Genomic DNA, 18,288 nt, shown 5'->3' on the forward strand with positions numbered 1-18,288 from the left:
GCCTGGGCAACATGGTAAAACCCCATCTCTACTAAAAATACAAAAATCAGCTGGGCATGGTGGCACATCTACAATCCCAGCTACTTGGAAGTCTGAAGCAGGAGAATCTCTTGAACCCAGGAGGCAGAAGTTGCAGTGAGACGACATCGTGCCACTGCACTCCAGCTTGGGTAACAGGGCGAGACTCCATCTCCACAAAAAAAAAAAAAAAAAGAAAGAAGGAAAAAGAAATATAAATCCAAGGAAATTATTTCAGGTTATAATTAATCCTTTTGCAATACTCTTGAAATTCTATGGTAAAGTTCATGTGACAATCTTTTTAAACTGAGCTTTCTTTGTCCTAGAGCAGTGTTTCTCAGAATTAAATGTTCCATCAAATCACCTGGGGATTTCAACAAAATGCAGATTCTGATTCAGTAGATCTGGGGTGGCTCTGATGATCACAGATCATCACAAATTTCCAGATGATGCTAATTATATTGGTCCATGAACCACAAAATCCCAGGACACCTTGCAGTGAGGAATCCAATGACCATGAAGCAATCAGTCATCAATCCCTGGGTGGGTAGTGAGGACCCTAGAAAGCCTTCCTCTCTACTCTTGAATTTACTGAATGACCTAAGAAAAATCACATCAAGGAACTGTTGCCAGTCTGCCACTTAAACAGCTGCTAGGTCACCTCCACTATCCAACAAGGATTAGGGGAATTTCTGTGGCTGGTCAGCTGCTGCCTTGAACAGCGCTTGGAGAATTGGCCTGTGAGCAGCTGGTTAAGGAACAGGCTGCACTGGGAAGGGTTTATATTAATAGATACCAATCTGGAGAAGGATTTATTATTTTATTCTTAAAAGTATAACAGTATAGTATAGTATACAGTACAGATTATATACAGCTTATTTTCCACTTGTTTCTACATCTATGAAATAATGATCTATTTTGACTACTCTTTCCAAAAATGTAAGTATGGAGTTTTGATACCATCTCTAGATGCCCTTACCTTCTTTCTAACCTAAATGTTTATTCAACTAAATCCTAGCATTGTTAAGATGTGTGTGTATGTGTGTGTGTGTGTGTGTGTGTGTGTATTCACACAGAGGACTACATACTTGCATCTTTCACATTTCCCAACAAAATAAATACAAACAATAACTCCACTATACACTATTTTATTTCGCCTTGTTTCTGAATTCCCCTTATTAAAACAATTCCTAGAATGACGCCTGTTGGAGGATTCAGTTGGCACTGCCCTGTTCATCATTTTCATTATCAGAGCTCAATAATCATATCAAGTGGAAACACAGATTATTCCATTTAGGACAACTTAATCTGATCCTAAAACAACTGTAAGTGACAAAATAAGCCACTTGTAATTTTTATGGATTATCAACACACGAAGGAGAATGCCAAAAAATTCAACCAGAGTTAAGTGGGGAAATGGCAATGTTCCACGAGAGGATCAATGTGATCCTTAGATCCCAGGCCCAGTGTTTTCCCAGAACCTCAACAATCTAAAAAAACCTCACAAAACTAAGTTTTAAAATTACATACACTTAGTTTTCATTATTAAAATATTAAATACAGATCAATAGAATTCCCACAAGAATACAAAAGGAAAATAAACATACTTCCCACAACAGAATCTTCATGAAACTTTAAAAACATTTTATGTGAAACTACGTTTCTTCAGGAGTATTTTCACAAAACACATTTGCACTAATGTGGAGTGTGAAGTTTATAAACTATTCAGAGTTCACACTGATATCAAACATCATAACATTTTTTAAGTTTTCCAAAGCATAGTTGTATGTAACTTATCTCAAAATATCAAGCAATGTGGTTCTGAAATTGTCTATCCCCATTTATAAAAGGGAACTTAAAGACTTCAGAGACAGCAACAAATAAATGTTCTGTGACATTAAAAGATTAGTTCATGGATATGCAAGTTTGCTTTTTGCTTCAATTGAAATAAAAAATAGCCTGATTAATGTATTATTCACTTCCTTTGTTATCAAATACTGTTTTAAGACCTATCATGAATTGGTGTCTTGTACTTTTTTTTTCAGTACTATGACAAACAGCATGAGTTTTGATTAAAAAAGCAAGTCATGTTCAAAAGCAATTACAACCTTTTTAGGCAAAAAGAAACATCATTTGAAGAAGGAACTCAGACCAGATACATATGATCAAAGTGTAAAGACTGAGAGGAATATAGACAGGGAAATTTTTACATTGACAGAACTAGAAATAAATGTGTCTGGGCAAAGGCAAAGGCTGATTTCAATAAACAAGTCAAAAATAGGACTTTTTTCCTCTTCTAAAAATTAAGTAAAAGATCAAAGACACATACACACACACGCACACACACACGTGCACACACACAGAATCCCTGTGTTCTTTGTTTTGTCTTTAAGAACAATTTGTAAACTCTCTTGATGCTTCCTGCTCTCAATCTTCCAGCATCTCTCTTCCTGCACTCCATGAAAAGCAAGTAGGGGAAATGGGAGCAGCATAGATCCCTATTTAGCATGATGTTCACTGTCTTTAATACCAGTTTAAGTAGACCTGGTATACTGCACTTTAAAAATATTAGTAGCCAACACACATTTTCTATATGGAATCTTATCACATGAATTAAATATTACCGTAAAGGCCAGAAAAACCTGTAACAAACCATCATTGCTAGAAATATGAGATTTGGTGGGAATGTTGGCATTAGCTTTGGTTAGTGGATGAGTCATATTTCCAGTTCTTAAGGACATGTACAGCACTAAAATATATTTGGCAAAAACAAAAGGGCTGTGATCTTGTGTGTACGTATGTGGGGCTCTGTTTTTGCTAGAGAAGAGGAGGAGGGAGTGTGGGAGGGGGCAGAGTGGCAGAGGGGTTGATTTATTTTTGAAATTCACTTTTATGAGCACAAAGAGAAGAGCTGTCAGCAGCACACATGCCAATGTCCAAACAGCAGCCAGACTCTTCTCTTTCCGTCTGGGTAGGCCAGACACAAAACTACATCTCACGATCTAGGAAAATCAAGAGTCAGATGTAAGGGGAATAGAGAGAGAAAAAACAGTCCTGGAAATGTCCAGCTACATATGATTGCTAGTGATTAGAACGTGGAGTTTTAATGAATTGAGGGGCCGAGGGATATTTAGCCAATCAAAACCAAAAAAACTAACAGGCAAACCTTAAAGCAAGCTGGCTCCAATATATCTTCCTAGCAGGTAATAAGTATAAGAGAAATTAATCTCACATAAAGAGACAACAAGGAGTCAGATACTGCTCAGGTGCTGCTTAGATGAGTTACAGGACCCTAAGGATCAAGTGAGTGCACACCAACAGGGTAACACGTCAGGAACTATAGACAAAGCAGGATCTCGAGCTGTATTTCCAGGCTCCTATCATACAAGAGAGACAATAGTCCCTCTCTAGGTCATTGATAAGACTGCATCTAAAAAGCTACATATTATTCTCAACACAGAGTTGAAAAGCTGAACCAACAGTTAAACAAACAGCTAAAGAAACTGGCTAAAAATATTTTTTTCTGTAGTTAGAAATACCTGGAGTGTTAATAGTGACTCTTCCATGGGTCTAACTCAAGTAAGGATTTATACGAGTTAAGTTAAAAAAATTAAGGATAATCGATCATTGTGCTGACAAAATTATGGTCTGGCCAATCTAGTATGTTTATGTTTAACAATAATTATGTTTAACAATAATTAAAATGAAAGACTGGCTGAGTGAAAACACACACACACGTATACACACATGCGCGCGCACAGACACACTCACACACAAATCCTGAACAGCCTGCACTTACTGGAGAGAGAATTTGGAAGCAGTAAAAAGCCGAAACTAAGGCACTTAATGATGATTACACCCCAGATAGCTGCAGAGTGCTTTACGATTTACAGTGCTAGTTCCCATAAATTACTTCATTTAATCATAAAAACCATGTGGAAAGGTCAAGTTGGGTATTATTATCCCCATTTTACAGATGAGACAGCTGAGTTTCCAAGTCACCTTACCTGCATCTGGTTTCATCAGTCATCTAAGTCCTTCTGCAGAAAACTTTCTTACATTATATCAAGAGATCACAGCTATACAAACCAGTGAATAAACTTTAATACTTCTTTATTCTTCTATGCCTCGGTTTCCTCAGATATGACATGGGTGTCATTTTAAGTCAGAGGTGAAACTGAAAGAATATATGAGTTGAGATTTACAGAAAGTTCTGGTTTTAAAGATGCTCGCAGTACAGCAGTTTTACACTTTAACTGCAAAAGCTAAGAAAAAAAGTCACAATAATGAAAACACTCTTACATTTTTAGTTTAAACAAAGAAAACTGAATAAGTATATGACACATCAAAGTCCCAACAATGCTCAGCCTTTCAAAATTTCCTTTTGAAGTTTACTACATTAGGAACCACATGATATCGGAAAGTAAACTGATCTTAATGAGTACGATTTGAAAGACATACTTAAGATATTTTTAAATTCTCAACATGAATTTGTCTTGGACTTTTAAAGTGGGTTTATTTAAATTTCTCAAAAGGAATAAAAGTTCACTATTTAAAGTAAAACATAAGAAAAATCAGCAATATAGAATACACCTCCAATCTTCAATACATCTCTAATCTGTCTGCAACAAATCTGACTGCCATAGAATTTTATGACAATAAAATATCAAATGATTTATGGTAGCCAGAAAAAAAGGTAGCCAGAAAAAAAGGAAGTATTTACAAAACAAACTTATAATTTGTGGAGAAAGGCAAATCCACAATCTGACTTTAAACTCTGAGAATAAAAGACATTCATTTCTGGGCATACATTCCTAAAGGGCAAAATCTTGAGATGCAATCCTGTGATTACTGTACTTTTTAGGAATGCACATTATATTAATTAAATATACAACATCATGTCAAATGTTATGCTTTGTCACTAAAGAAAAGCCAGGCATATTTAGTTAAAGTACTTAGAACTAGATATCTAAGAACACAATTGTTTATTGTACATATCTAAACTCCAGGTATCAGAAAAGCTCATTTTCACATTCAGCTGGAGGAAATGTAATATTTACTTGTTAATTAAAGGGTAAATAACATTAAAAAAGAGAAGAAAAAAAGTTTCTCTACTGCTGAAAATATATCCATCAGCTGTTGAGACATTAATAGTTGCAACTCTTGAATACATGTAAGTTCAATCATGCAACTGGTAGAGTTCAAACTTTCAATTAACAAACTACAAGCCTTTTCAAGCGTAGGCTTTCCGTGCAGTGACAAACGCTGTGCAGAAATCAATACTCACTCCAACTTGCCTGCATATAATGAGTTACATCAAGCACGGTTTCAATGCTAACGGGCATTATATGTCAGAAATGCATGCAGTAATGCTTACTCCAGAAAGAATTCATTTAAACCATCGGATCATTTTTTGCATAGAGCTGTTACCCTCTGCGTACATCAATTATATACAGGGCTTTTCCTCTGCGTGCTGCCATTTCATAATCTCTGTCTGAATGTACGACACATGCTGCCACCTGAATCTGTTGTTTAACTCCCTTTATAGAGTTCTAAAGGGGGCGGGGGTAGGAGGGCAATAGAAAGGAAATAAACGATTATTCCAGAAAACAACAATTTGAGTTTATTTTCAGGAAACAGGGCCTCCAAAACAACGTGAGAAACTGTCCGGTACAAAGTAAGTTATTTGCGTCCTGCGGCTTCAGCCAGGAGCGTGGCTGTCGCTTTTCCTGTCTTCTCCATCACCCTCTGGCCACCTCTGCGTCTCCATCTGCACCGCGAACCCCAGCAGCAGATGCGCTCGCCAGCCAAGCGAAGCTGGGTAGGTTGGCCAGAAAAGTTGTCAGGACTGGCGGGAGGTAGACAAGTGCTCGGGAGCCCGCTCCCCAGCGTCCACCTGGTGAAACTTCAGAGCCCCCAGAGGAGAGAACGAAAGAAGCAACCAACCTACACGAAGGATAACAAAACTGGAGGGGAACAGAGGGCGGGACCGGGAGAGCCGGGGTTCACGGACTTCTCTGAGCGGCTTGACCGAGAACCCCCAGGGCTACAGCGAGACGCTCCACTTGTCTCCTTTTGGGTTCCCCCGCCAGAAGTCAGTCATTTACAGTCCGCTTCCAGCCCCAGGCCGGATCCGGGGGGCGCGGGGCCAGCCTGGCGGTGGTTTTGCCCGAGGAGCGGGCTCCCACGCGCGAGTCAGCCTTCCTCCACCAGGCGCCCAGACCTCGATGCCCATGAACGCTCAGAGTGGGTCCTTAGAACCGCATTTCAACGCATCTTACAGGGCTCCGCCAACACACACGCAGAACATGCTCCAAGCAGTGCCCGAGCGCACAGGGCAAGCCCGGGAGCAACCCAGCGCTGGGGGGAGGAGAAAGGGGACTCCGGGAGGGACGGGGAAGTAGTTAGACAATAGTCAGGGGAGGTTATTCCCGGGACAAAAAGCACCTGGCAAAGCGCGCCGAGGTCAGTCCCTTCGAATCTCCACATTTCTGACAATGGCTTCCCGGGGAATTTGTTTAAACACCCAAGTGGCAGAGAGCCACGAGCCCGCACCACAAGCAACAGAGTGCCGTCACCGGAGTCGTAACTACTTTTTCTTTCTCTCTTCCCCACTACCCCGGCGCAGGCCACGCGAGACGCCGAAGCCAGCAGGTCCCCACACTCTCCGGCTCGACCGTGCCAGCCTGCGCCCCGAGCAAGCTTAGGAGAGGAACAATGGGTGCCCCGCGTCCCACCTGGCACGAACTCTGGGGACAGCCCTCCCTCTACCCTGTGTCCCACATCCCCGGACCGCGAGAGCTCCCCACGATCCTTGTCCCCAGCCCTGGCGGGGACCTGGCTCACCCCTCGTGAGCCCAGGACTCCGGGCGTTCGTCGGGGACGCCCCCCGGCCACTCACCTGCGGAGAACTGGCCTTGGGCCGATCCCAGGAGAGGCCAAGGAGAGAGGAGCAAGAGCGCCACAAAAGCAGGCAGCGCCGCCGCCGCCGTATCCATGCCGAGTTTGGGAGAAGTTTCAAGCAGCTTTGCAAAGAGCTGCCGGGGGGAACGCCGCGAAATCCACGACGGAGGCGCGGGCCGGGCCTCACGGGGTGAGGACGGTGAGAGGACAGCCGCCCGCCCGCACTTTTTCCTTCTTCGCAGTCGCCAAACTACCTCGCGGGCGAAAGCGTCGCCAGCGTCGCCGGCCGGCCGCGGCGGCAGCTCTCCATGCTCGGCGGAGGCTGCTCCTGTTAGTCAAGAGTTACTTTGCTCGAGGAGGGACGGGGGCGGAGCCGGGGGTGACGTCGCCCCGCGGGCTCCGGGCGCTTCTGAGGAATGCGGGCTCGGGCGCGGCGCCGCCGCCGCCTCCTGCCGGAGAGACGCGCGCCAGCCCCGGCCGCGCGCCCCGCGCCCAGCGCCCCGCGCCGCCTTTGTTCGCAGCCTGGGCCCCGCCGCCAGCCGCTGCTCCAGAGGAACGAGCGGGAAAGGGGACCCGGCGCAGCTCGCTGCCCTGTTCCAGAAATCAGAGTTTGAGAGGCGAGAGTTCGGTAAGCCGTGCGACCGGACGACCGAGGACGCGCGCAGAGAAACCCCCGCCGTCCGAGGAGAGGCGTCCTGGGGTTCCCTCCCCAAGGTGGAGGTCCCCCCGAGCGGTTGCTGATAGAAAGGGGAGTGTGGAAGCGCCCAGAGGAAACACCCGCCCGCCTTGAAAACTCCCCGTTCCTTATTCTTGTAATAAGGAATAAGACACCCCACCCCCATCGAAAACTTGTCCCTTATTCATAGAATAAATAAAACTTGAACCAGAATTAACGATCGGTAACTTTCCAGCGTGAACAGCTGGCGTGTCTCCTTTCTGGTTTATTTGTCATTTGCCAAGTATTTGGATTTACTCTGCTTCACTGACTTTGCTTGTTGTTCTGGAACCTTCCGGCTTCTTTCCACTTCTCACCTAAGAACTGCATCAGGGCTTATTATCCCTTCTTTGCACCTAGGTCTGGTGTGTGTGTGGTTTTATTTTTTTTAGTATCTAGTAGCTAGTTAAGACGTAAGTATTTAACAAAAGGACTTCTACACTGACCATGAAAACAGCTTCTTTGGAATGATTCATCTGGCAGAAAATAATGCTATATTATGACAGTAAAATATTTCACTGTTAACTACTTCAGCAGCTTGAAGTGGTTTCGCCATATGCCACCCTGCCTTACTTCTGTGGTAAGACTGTATGGTGCATCCTTTATTCATTCTTGTAAAATATCACAAAAAATAGGTATGGTCACAATTGAATAACATAATAACTTTGATTCAGAATTTTTATGTGTTATGTACGACTGCTAAAACAATAGTCTGTTGATTGACATCTCTCAGTTTCTCAGACATCTTAGCCTTTGTAAATCAAGACAATGTGAAATTCATTTTAATATAACATTCACATAATTTACCAAGCCACATATTCTTTTAATTAAATATATGCTATTAATGGCCAGGCTTATGACAGAGCCTGTGGAAATAAAAAAAAAAAAAACAAATATATACAGATATAAATACATATTATACATACATACATATCAGGCAGAAAAGACTTAAAAATTCTGTGAGAATAGTAGCTTGCTCATTAGCACACTGACTAGCCCAACACTTGTCAATTCAGTTCAGCGTGGTTAAGTTCATCCTTAGGGTACAATGTAGATTTTTTTTTTTAACTCATTAACCTATAGCTTTCAACACACCATCACCATTCCATTTCTTTACTTAGAGAACATTCCTAGATCCCAGGTAACAAAAAACTGAGGGACGTATTTTTCTTTTTGAGGACAGCAGAACTTCCTAAAATTTAGCAGCAATTTGTCCCGGTAAAAACAAACAAAACCCTACTGTCTATATACTAATTCATCTGTTCTACTCTTGTAAGAAATATAAAAGAAGTTCATGACGTGGTAATTTGTTTGTTTAAATACACAAACAAAAAACTTCTTTAAAGACTTTCACACAGTGCCAGGACAAAGTGCACACAATTCTTACCTTGCCCATTTTGGGGGACAGCTGATAGAAGATTCATTTCATGAAACTTTATTACTTTCTCTATCATGGAAGTAATAATAATAGCAGGTAATGTTTAGAAAGTTCTTCAAATGTTCTAGGCACTGTCTTAGAGTATACAATGTCACATTGAGACATCAAGATTTTCAGTGTTTCATTGAGTTCAGACAACAATTCTGTGAAGACTGGTACAATCATTCCCATTTGACAAATAAGGAAACAAAGATATAGGTTAAGTAACTTACCCAAAGACACATACTTAAGGCAGAAGTGGGAGGCAATGCAAAGAGAAAAAATGAAATTCTCAAAATAAATCAGCAAACCAACACAGAGTTTCTCACTAAAAATCAAAAGAATGCGATAAAACTTTTAGGTGAGTACATTATTCCTTTTGTGCATAACTAATGCTGACCAGTGTGGATTGAAATCACTTGAGTAGACACCTGGTGGATCTTCTACATAGCTAAATGTGTGGCAAATATTAGGAATTAGTAGATTTTTGTTTGTTTGAAAGAATAAATGAATACATGAATCAATAGAAGTATAAATTTGGTTAAACTTTTAGGAAAGAAAATTGTCAACCTGCATTAAAAGTCACTAAAATCTTCATATTCTTTAGTCTAGAAGCTATTGCAAGTAAATAATCCAAAATATGAAAAATGTTATTTACAGTAAGATATTTATCATTTACAAAAGAGAAAAGTGGAGAATATAAATATTCTACAATAGGCAGATTCATAAGCATTATATGGTAGAATATCTCATAGCCACTAGAAATGAAAGTTATGAAAAAAGTAAATTGCAAGATGGAAAAATGCTTACGATCAAATGTTGGGTAAAATCATCAGAAGACAATACAGAGGTTCAGTTTAGAAAGATAAAAAAAGTTCTGGAGAGGGATGGTGGTAATGGTTGCCTAACAACATGAATGGACTCAATGCCACCAAATTATATACTCAAAAATTGTTAAAATGATCAAGTTTATGCTATGTATATTTTACAGCAATAAAAACAGAAGACAAAAGTGTACTATGATCAAGAAAAAAAGGCTAAAAAAATTACAAAACATAATATTAATATAGTTAGCAATAGATGTAGTATACTAAAATTTTATGGCAGCTCTTCTCTATTTTCCTATTGTTTTGGCATATGGTTACAGTATTTCTTTTAAAAGAGGACAGCTTTGTGTTCTGATTGCAGATCTACCACACACTAACTCCAATCATCTTAGATCTGCATTTGGCAAGTGTTTTCTGTAGAATCCCAGTTCTATCAGATTTAAATAAGTATAATTCAAAAATACAGTCTCAAGATTAAATTAGCTTGGAGAACTCTGGACTGAGCAGAGTTTAACAGATTTCTTCAATATAGCAAGCTTCTTTATTATAGGATCTTTCCCATGGTTCCCAATATGGTGTCATACACTCTAAGTCTGTTGGAGAAGGAAAAAGAATGCATTGTTTCTCAAAGTTTTGGACCACAGAACCCTTTAATAGAGGAGTAGGTCTCAGGACCAGGGTTCCAGGGAACAGAATTTGGGAACATTGCCTTAAACAACATTTAATACCACCGTATCTTAATTTCCTTTGTGTGAAAATGAAGTAATAATAATTTTATAGGATTAAATTGTATATATATATTTTTTTTTCTTGTAGAGCTGCAGATTTGCTTGTAAGTATAGACATGAGGCCAGGCACGGTGGCTCACGCCTGTAATCCCAGCACTTTGGGAGGTCGAGGCGGGCGGATCACGAGGTCAGGAGATCAAAACCATGCTGGCCAACATGGTGAAACCCCGTCTCTACTAAAAATACAAAAATTAACTGGGCATGGTGGCATGCACCTGTTGTCCCAGCTACTCGGGAGGCTGAGGCAGGAGAATCACTTGAACCCAGGAAGTGGAAGTTGCAGTGAGCCAAAATCGTGCCACTGCACTCCAGCCTGGCAACAGAGCGAGACTCCATCTCAAAAAAAAATTAAAAAAAAAAAAAAAGCATAGACATGAAAGGGCCTGGTTGATAACAGCTGCTAAATGTTGTTTTCCTTGTCTTGTTCACTAAAGGACTACACACAAACTTGTATTGAGCGGAAGCAAGGTTTTATTTACCCAGTGGCAGATCGTGAGTGTACACACAGCATGTATTTATAAGCAATTAGATAATATTCTCAGCTTGTTAATAATAACTGCTTATATTATGCTTTTTAGTTTGTAAAGCATATTCACCCACATGAATATGATAGATCATGATCTATCCTCATTCCAACTCTGAAGGAGGCAAGGCAGGTATGATTAATTTCACTTAACTGAGGAAGAAAACCAAAGCTTAGAGCAATTAAAATACTTGCCCAAGGTTATGCTGCTAGCTAATAGCAGGATTGTAACTCTGACCTGGGTCTTCGGATTCTAAGTCTCATTTTCTTCCAATTCCTATGTACCTAATTCTTATCTCTAAAAATTTTTATTTGAGTCAGGTGTCCAAATCCTCAAGCCAATTCTTCTTGCAGAGCCTCTTGACCTGGTAAGTGGAAATAAGCTTCTATTTTCTCTTTGAAAGAAGAAAAACACACCTATAAGCACTTTCTTACAGGAAACTTCTTGCATGGGTACGTGTGTTGTCAAGACAATCCCTGGGGACAAGAGGGACAGGGAATTTCTGACAATAAAGCCCATGAATAGAGCAGGGACTTCCAGAGTGGAAAAATTTGCTTTTCATACCCTTAAAAGCTATCACCCTAGATGGGCATTGGGGCCTTGGATTGTAGAACAAAGCCTAACTCCTCCCTGGAGTTGCACTGTGACCTGTCCAGTTAGCTCAGCTCTTAGACCTTGACAACAGAGTATTCAGGAATAAGAGGAATAGTGATGCCTGCATGTCTCAAGAAATTCTCTCTATATGGTCTTAGGCAATTTCTGATCAGATGGAAAGACATACACTGTATTCACGACCAGAGTTATTTTGCAATTCCCTTGAACCCTTAAAATATCCATAACTGAGGATTAGTTCAGAAACACTAGTCAAGAAAATGCATGCTCCAAAGGTTTTATCAAGGGAAGCAGAAAATGTGAGCAGCTTGAGAGCTCAGTATTGCCAATTTGGAAGAGCAATTTGCCTACAGCTGGATATAATTAACAAGCATGGGTCAAAAAGGAAGCCAATCATAAAAGTGTGAATTGGATTGAGGTGGAGGGGTGGGACAGTGACAGTCACTTCCAGAGCTGGTAGGTTCTCACTGGTGAGCCTCTCCCCATTTTCAAAAAGCCTAGTCTAATGATGTTAATAGAAGAATAAACTCTGAGGGAAAAAATGCTTGGTCTTCACAGTAACCCAGTATGTGTTTGACAAATTTTTTTTTCTGGGACAATAAATGGTGCCTTATTCTCCCTTTATGCTAGTGAGTATTTTCTATGCCCACCAAAATGTATGATGTTTTTCACGGCTCAGTATAAAGAGATATAAAGGTACTGGCTAAACAGCCTCCCATTGAATCCTGTTTGAATTCTTTTGGTCTGAATGCATAAATTATCATGGAGTTTTTTTGTTGTTGTTTGTTATTTTAGTAAAACCCAGGAAAGAGGATAACTTAAAACTAAATACATCATGCATTCAATAATAAATATATCTTGTGGGGTTAAGATCTCGAACGCAAAGTTGCAGCCTGATGAGAATTAACAGAGCTGAATAATAAATTCTCTAATGATTATGCTCCTTTCCTCCTCCCACCTACTTCTGAGGGGGGCTGGGGAACTGGCTTCACATATGGAACCCTGTGGATCTTGCCATCTTTCTTCTGTGCTTATTGTGGTCTGGAGACAGAAAGAAATAGAAGTCTGAACACAAGATGCGCTGCTTCCAAAGCTTTGGAGATTTTTCTAATCCTCCAAATGTTCTCCAATAAAATCCTCCCTTTATACTGCTGATGCTGCCACAGCATTCATAACCAGGGGAAGTCAGACAAGAAAATGAACCATTAAAACCTACACACAAACATAGGGGCTCATTTCCATGCTGAAGTCATCTTTAACTAAAGCCAAGAATTCGTTTTGTCATTTGCAAGCATTTATTAAGTGCACAACACAGTGCTAGTTACTCTGTGGGGGATACAGGAGAATTAGTAGTTTACATATGAGTTTAACAGGCAGAAAAAAAAAAAAAGAGACAACAAACCACTTGAGGGAAGAGGAAGATGAATAAATAAATAAATATATATACATATATGTATTTATATATATGTCTGTATATGCGTGTGTGCAAATATATGTACCCTAAATGTGAAGGAGTAGAAAGCAAAGTATTAAGTGGGGAAGAAACTTTGGGATATGGCTAGTTTTGAGCTAGATCTGAAAGAAAGTGATAGTTGTTGCAGGCAGGGAAAAAAGAAAAAAAAAATGGCCTGAGGCGTAAACCACTTTGTGAAGCTTGAACTTCTTCATTGAACAGGCTGTCTGGGAAGTAGCTGGCTGTCAGTATCTGACCAAAGTGTGCCTCTCATTGACTGAACACTTGTTCATCCTGGGGATGAATTCTCATTTTTATTGATAAATGTTTGATAAATGTTTTAAATCATCTAAGAAGCCTTGTTGGAAGATGCATAAAGTACACAACAGATTTCTCATAACATCAGTTTATAAGCATTTAAAGCTTCACAACTGTCTAAATAAGCCCAGAGAAGAGTTCATTAAGAAATAGCTGCACGAGCACAAGTGGAGTATTAAAATCACATGCAATTTCTTTAGGGCCATAATGAAATAGTCAATTAACTTTTTTACTTGTTGACAACTACAGCTGATATAAACTAATGGTCCACTGATCTGAGCAGAAAGTCAAAGAACAACAAGTTAAAACAGTCTGAGAAAAGAATCAGAGGCTGAATTGGTCAAAACATAGTTTTATTTCAGTTTCCACATGATGTAAAATAGCCACTTAACTGTTTCAGATACACGTTAGAGAAGCTTGGTGAACAATGTGAACGTACATAATAAATAATATTAGCTAATATTTAAAAATACTTTACAGGGGTGGTAGGCAGAATAATAACAACATTCCCCACCTCCACTCTCAAAAAGATATCCATGATGTAATCCCTGGAAGCTGTGAATATGTCACCTCACAGGCCAAAGAAACTTTGCAGATGTTATCAAGTTAAGGATCTCGCAACAGCAATAATATCCTGGACTTTTGCATGGGTTCAGTGTAATCCACAAGAGTCCTTACAAGAGGGAGGCAATAGAGTTGGAGTTAGAGAGAGTAGATGTAAGGATAGAAGAGAGGAAATGCTACACTGCTTATTTGAAAAATGGAGAAGGGGGCCATAAGCCAGGGAATACAAGTGTTTTTCAGAAGGTGGATAAGTCAAGAGAATGGATTCTCCCCTACAGCCTCCAGATGGAACACAGCCCTGCTGACTCCTTGACTGTAGTCTAGCAAAATCCATTTCTGACTTCTGACCTCCAGAACTGAAAGACAACAAATTTGTGTAGTTTTAAGCCACTAAATTTGCAGTAATTTGTTAAAATAGCAATCCAAAGCTAATATGCATGGATCACCTCATTTGATCCTTAAAATATAGCCACTTCACAGATGTGAAAACTCTTGCTCAAATAGGTTAAGCAGTTTGCTTAAGTAAATGGTGGAGCTAAACTACAAATCCAGGTGCTCTGACTCCAGAGTGTGTACCCTTAAAAAATACACTTTTAAAAAACACTAATTTAGAATGGCAAGAATATATTGTATTACTCCATAAAGGTAAACTGTGATAGCAAATTTATAAAAAAGATATTGAATATGTTTTCAATCTTCTCTGTACTCACAGTGAATACAATTCTTAATATTCTATTATAGTTCCTTTGCTATGAATGCTAGCAATCTTATATTAGTTTGACATTATATTACTTCATCAGAGGAAGACATAAAATAGGAGATAACCTTTGTCAGTAGTTACCTTGATCATTAGTCATCATTTACATTTGGCATATTTCTTGTCATAACTCTCATTATGATGTTTTCTATAGATTGTAAGCTATTAGATTGTAAGCTGAGACTGTATTTCCTCTATGTTTTACAAGGACCACAGCCCATGTCATTCCATGTACAAGTTTGCATGTGTAGGTCATAATGAGTCTGTTGGTCATTAATGCTGAGGATCATTGCCTCTTTAAGAATCAAACTTTTGTTTCATTGGTTCTGGGCTATCATTCTAATGTCGTGGAAGTTGAGGATTCTGTATTGTTTGTCATTATAACTGCCCATAAAACAGTGGTCATATTAGTTGTCCAGTTAACTGTAGTTGAGAAATGAATGCATGAGCAGACTTTTTAAAGCCAAGTAGCTTTGGAGAAGTCTGGCAGGAGAAGATGTTGAATTTTAAGAAAATGAAGGAAGAAATCCCTTGAAAGAAGGCTTAAGAATGATTGAACAGAGAAAGAAAATCTTAATTTCTACGGCCATTTGAATAGTTTAAAAGTATCATTCTGATTCAAGATGCTGAAGTCCATGTTTTCCTTTATTCTATTTCTAATATTTTTCTTGTTTTATGGCTCTAATACTGATGAAGAATGCAGACTTACTAGTTTTCTTCCTTTTGTATTCTTCCTGCTGTCTGAATATGAAATATTTTCATTCATGCGTAACAAACAGCCATTAACATCATTCATTTACACCTAGAGATATTGAAGACTTATTTTCATAAATCATTGTGTGATACTCAGAACTCAGTATCTGCTGGAGCAATGAGAGTTTTGAGTCTAAATCCAAGGCATCAGGGGCTGGGCGCGGTGGCTCATGCCTGTAATCCCAGCACTTTGAGAGGCCAAGCTGGGCAGATTGCTGGAGCCCAGGAGTTTGGGACCAGCCTGGGAAACACAGCAAAACCCTATCTCTACCAAAATAAATAAATAAATAAATAAATAAATAAATAAACAAACAAACAAACAAACAAAAATTAGCCAGGCATGGCTACAGTTCCAGCTACTTGGGAGGTCGAGGTGGGAAGATTGCTTGAGCCAGGGAGGTAGAGACTACAGTGAGCCAAGATCGCACCACTGCACTACAGCCTGGGTGACACAGCAAGAAAGATCCTGTCTCCATAATAAATAAATAAATACATGATAAATAAATAAATAAATCCAAGGCATCCAGGATAAAGTGAGATTGCATACTAAAACAGTTTAGGGTGGTTTACGTCATCTTAGATCTCAGAGTATTTGAGGTTTTCCCTTTCCTAGATAGCTTCAAGAAGGGAAAGCTAAGTTCACGTCTCTTATTCACTATGCTGTCTTTCAATGGTAAAATACCTTAGCAAACAAATCATGATCAGATTGATGGCCCTAGGATTCAGTTACTGGTTATACACTCTTATTTCAGGGTGGTTTGACTGAGATATGTCTCCTGCCAGCCTGCCCCACACAACCTTATTTCTTCATTTATTTGGCAAATATTCACTGTGTGCCTAACAGGTGCCAGGTACTATTCTAGTTACTGCTTGCATAACAGGGCACCAAGTAGACAAAAATCTTTGCTTGCAGTTACATTCTAGTGGAGGGAGACAGACAATAAACAAATAAGTAAAACCTATAAATGGTTTAGAAAGAATAATTGCTATCATTACAATTAATATTGCAATATCTGAAAAATATCAGAAAAAAGAGGGACTTTTATTGTATTTGCTCCCAAATCAAGATTAGATTCAATGTAACAATGTTATCAAAAGTAACATTTTAACTCAGTATAAGAAAAGAATGTGTTATTAATACATTAAAAATATTTTTTTCGTCCAGTCGCAGTGGCTCACGCCTGTAATCCCAGCACTCTGGGAGACTGAGGTGGGTGGATCACGAGGTCAGGAGATTTAGACCATCCTGGCTAACACGGTGAAACCCCGTCTCTACTAAAAATACAAAAAAAAAAAAAAAATTAGCCGAGCGTGGTGGCGGGTGCCTGTAGTCCCAGCTACTCGGGAGGCTGATGCAGGAGAATGGCTTGAACCCAGGAAGCAGAGCTTGCAGTGGGTCGAGACCGCACCTGGGCGACAGAGTGAGACTTCGCCTCAAAAAAAAAAAAAAAAATTTCTTCTAAATCTTGGGTGCTTATATTTTATAAATTATAGCGTAACTATCTGGGTTTCCTTTTTTACTTTGGGTGTTAGGACATTCAGATCTAAATTTGTAGTCACAGTAATTGCGCACAACTTACTGGTCTGCATTGTTATATACTGAACTTCCAATGGTATTATATTACTATTCTGCCCTCGTTTTTCTTTCATTTTGATTTCTCTATTTATTTGTATTTTAATGTATTGCTTTCATTTTTGCTCACCAAGAACTAAGTCTACTGACCGATAATGAAAACTACCCCAAGAAAACAGGTACTTCAGTTTTTTGTTTTGAGATGGAGTCTCGCTCTGTTGCCCAGGCTGGACTGCTGTGGTGTGATCTCGGCTCACTGCAACCTCCTCCTCCCGAGTTCAAGCAATTCTCCTACTCAGCCTCCTGAGTTGTTGAGATTACAGGCGCCCACCACGCCCAGCTAATTTTTATGTATTTTTAGTAGAGACGGGGTTTCACCATGTTGGCCAGGCTGTTCTCGAACTCCTGACATTGTGATTCACCTGCCTCGGCCTCCCAAAGTGCTGGGATTACAGGTGTAAGTCGGCGAGCCTGGCTGGTACTTCAGTTTTATACATTCACAGAATTAATCGAGAGATTCTGCCTTCCTACTTCTTAAATCTTTTTGGCTGAAAAATGCCAGGTCACAGGAGGGTAGGATGTCTTATCTAAGATTTCAGAGTGAATCCTTAAGCATGGCTTATTAACTACCTGTTAAACAAGTGGCTCATTAACAACTTAGGGTGAAATGGGAGCAAGAGTGGTTTCTGCATTTTGAAGGCTATTGGTTAAAATGTAATCAAAGCTTATTCAGCTCTAACTCACAAAATGATACTAGCTTTTAAGTTTCTATCTGTTCTATGTGACATTCTGCCATTTATCTTTGAGTTCTGATGAGAGAAAGAGATTAGAATGACCAACTGGTTTGGTCATTCTAATTTTTACCAAAACTGTGAATAAGAATAAAATGTAGATACAGAACCTATAAATCATAGCGCATGGATATGCTTGAGAAGACTAGGTATGCCATCAGAAATGCCTTTAAATTATTGCAGCATACTCCTGCATTTAAAAGATATTAATTATGTGATTTAAATCCAAAGGTATGATTTTTCAAAGAAGACAAATGATATCTGAGTTGGTGGTA

General features: G+C 39.7%; 1 protein-coding gene across 11 annotated transcripts in view; it reads right to left on the reverse strand.

Moving 5' to 3' along the window:
• Positions 1 to 7,644, reverse strand: part of PTPRK (protein tyrosine phosphatase receptor type K) — a 560,116-nt gene extending 552,472 nt beyond the window's left edge. For 5 of the 11 annotated variants that reach the window (XM_055263595.2, XM_063621231.1, XM_055263606.2 and 2 more), the window contains exon 1: positions 6,920 to 7,641. In XM_055263595.2, the coding sequence (XP_055119570.1) occupies positions 6,920 to 7,016 (97 nt within the window). In that variant the 5' untranslated portion in view covers positions 7,017 to 7,641. Of the gene's footprint in view, positions 1 to 6,919 lie in introns of all 11 variants that reach the window. The other 6 variants (XM_055263639.2, XM_055263629.2, XM_055263624.2 and 3 more) reach the window with 2 other exon arrangements.
• Positions 7,645 to 18,288: the final 10,644 nt, after the last annotated feature.

Source organism: Symphalangus syndactylus, chromosome 2, assembly GCF_028878055.3.
Source record: "Symphalangus syndactylus isolate Jambi chromosome 2, NHGRI_mSymSyn1-v2.1_pri, whole genome shotgun sequence".
NCBI classification, from domain to species: Eukaryota; Metazoa; Chordata; class Mammalia; order Primates; family Hylobatidae; genus Symphalangus; species Symphalangus syndactylus.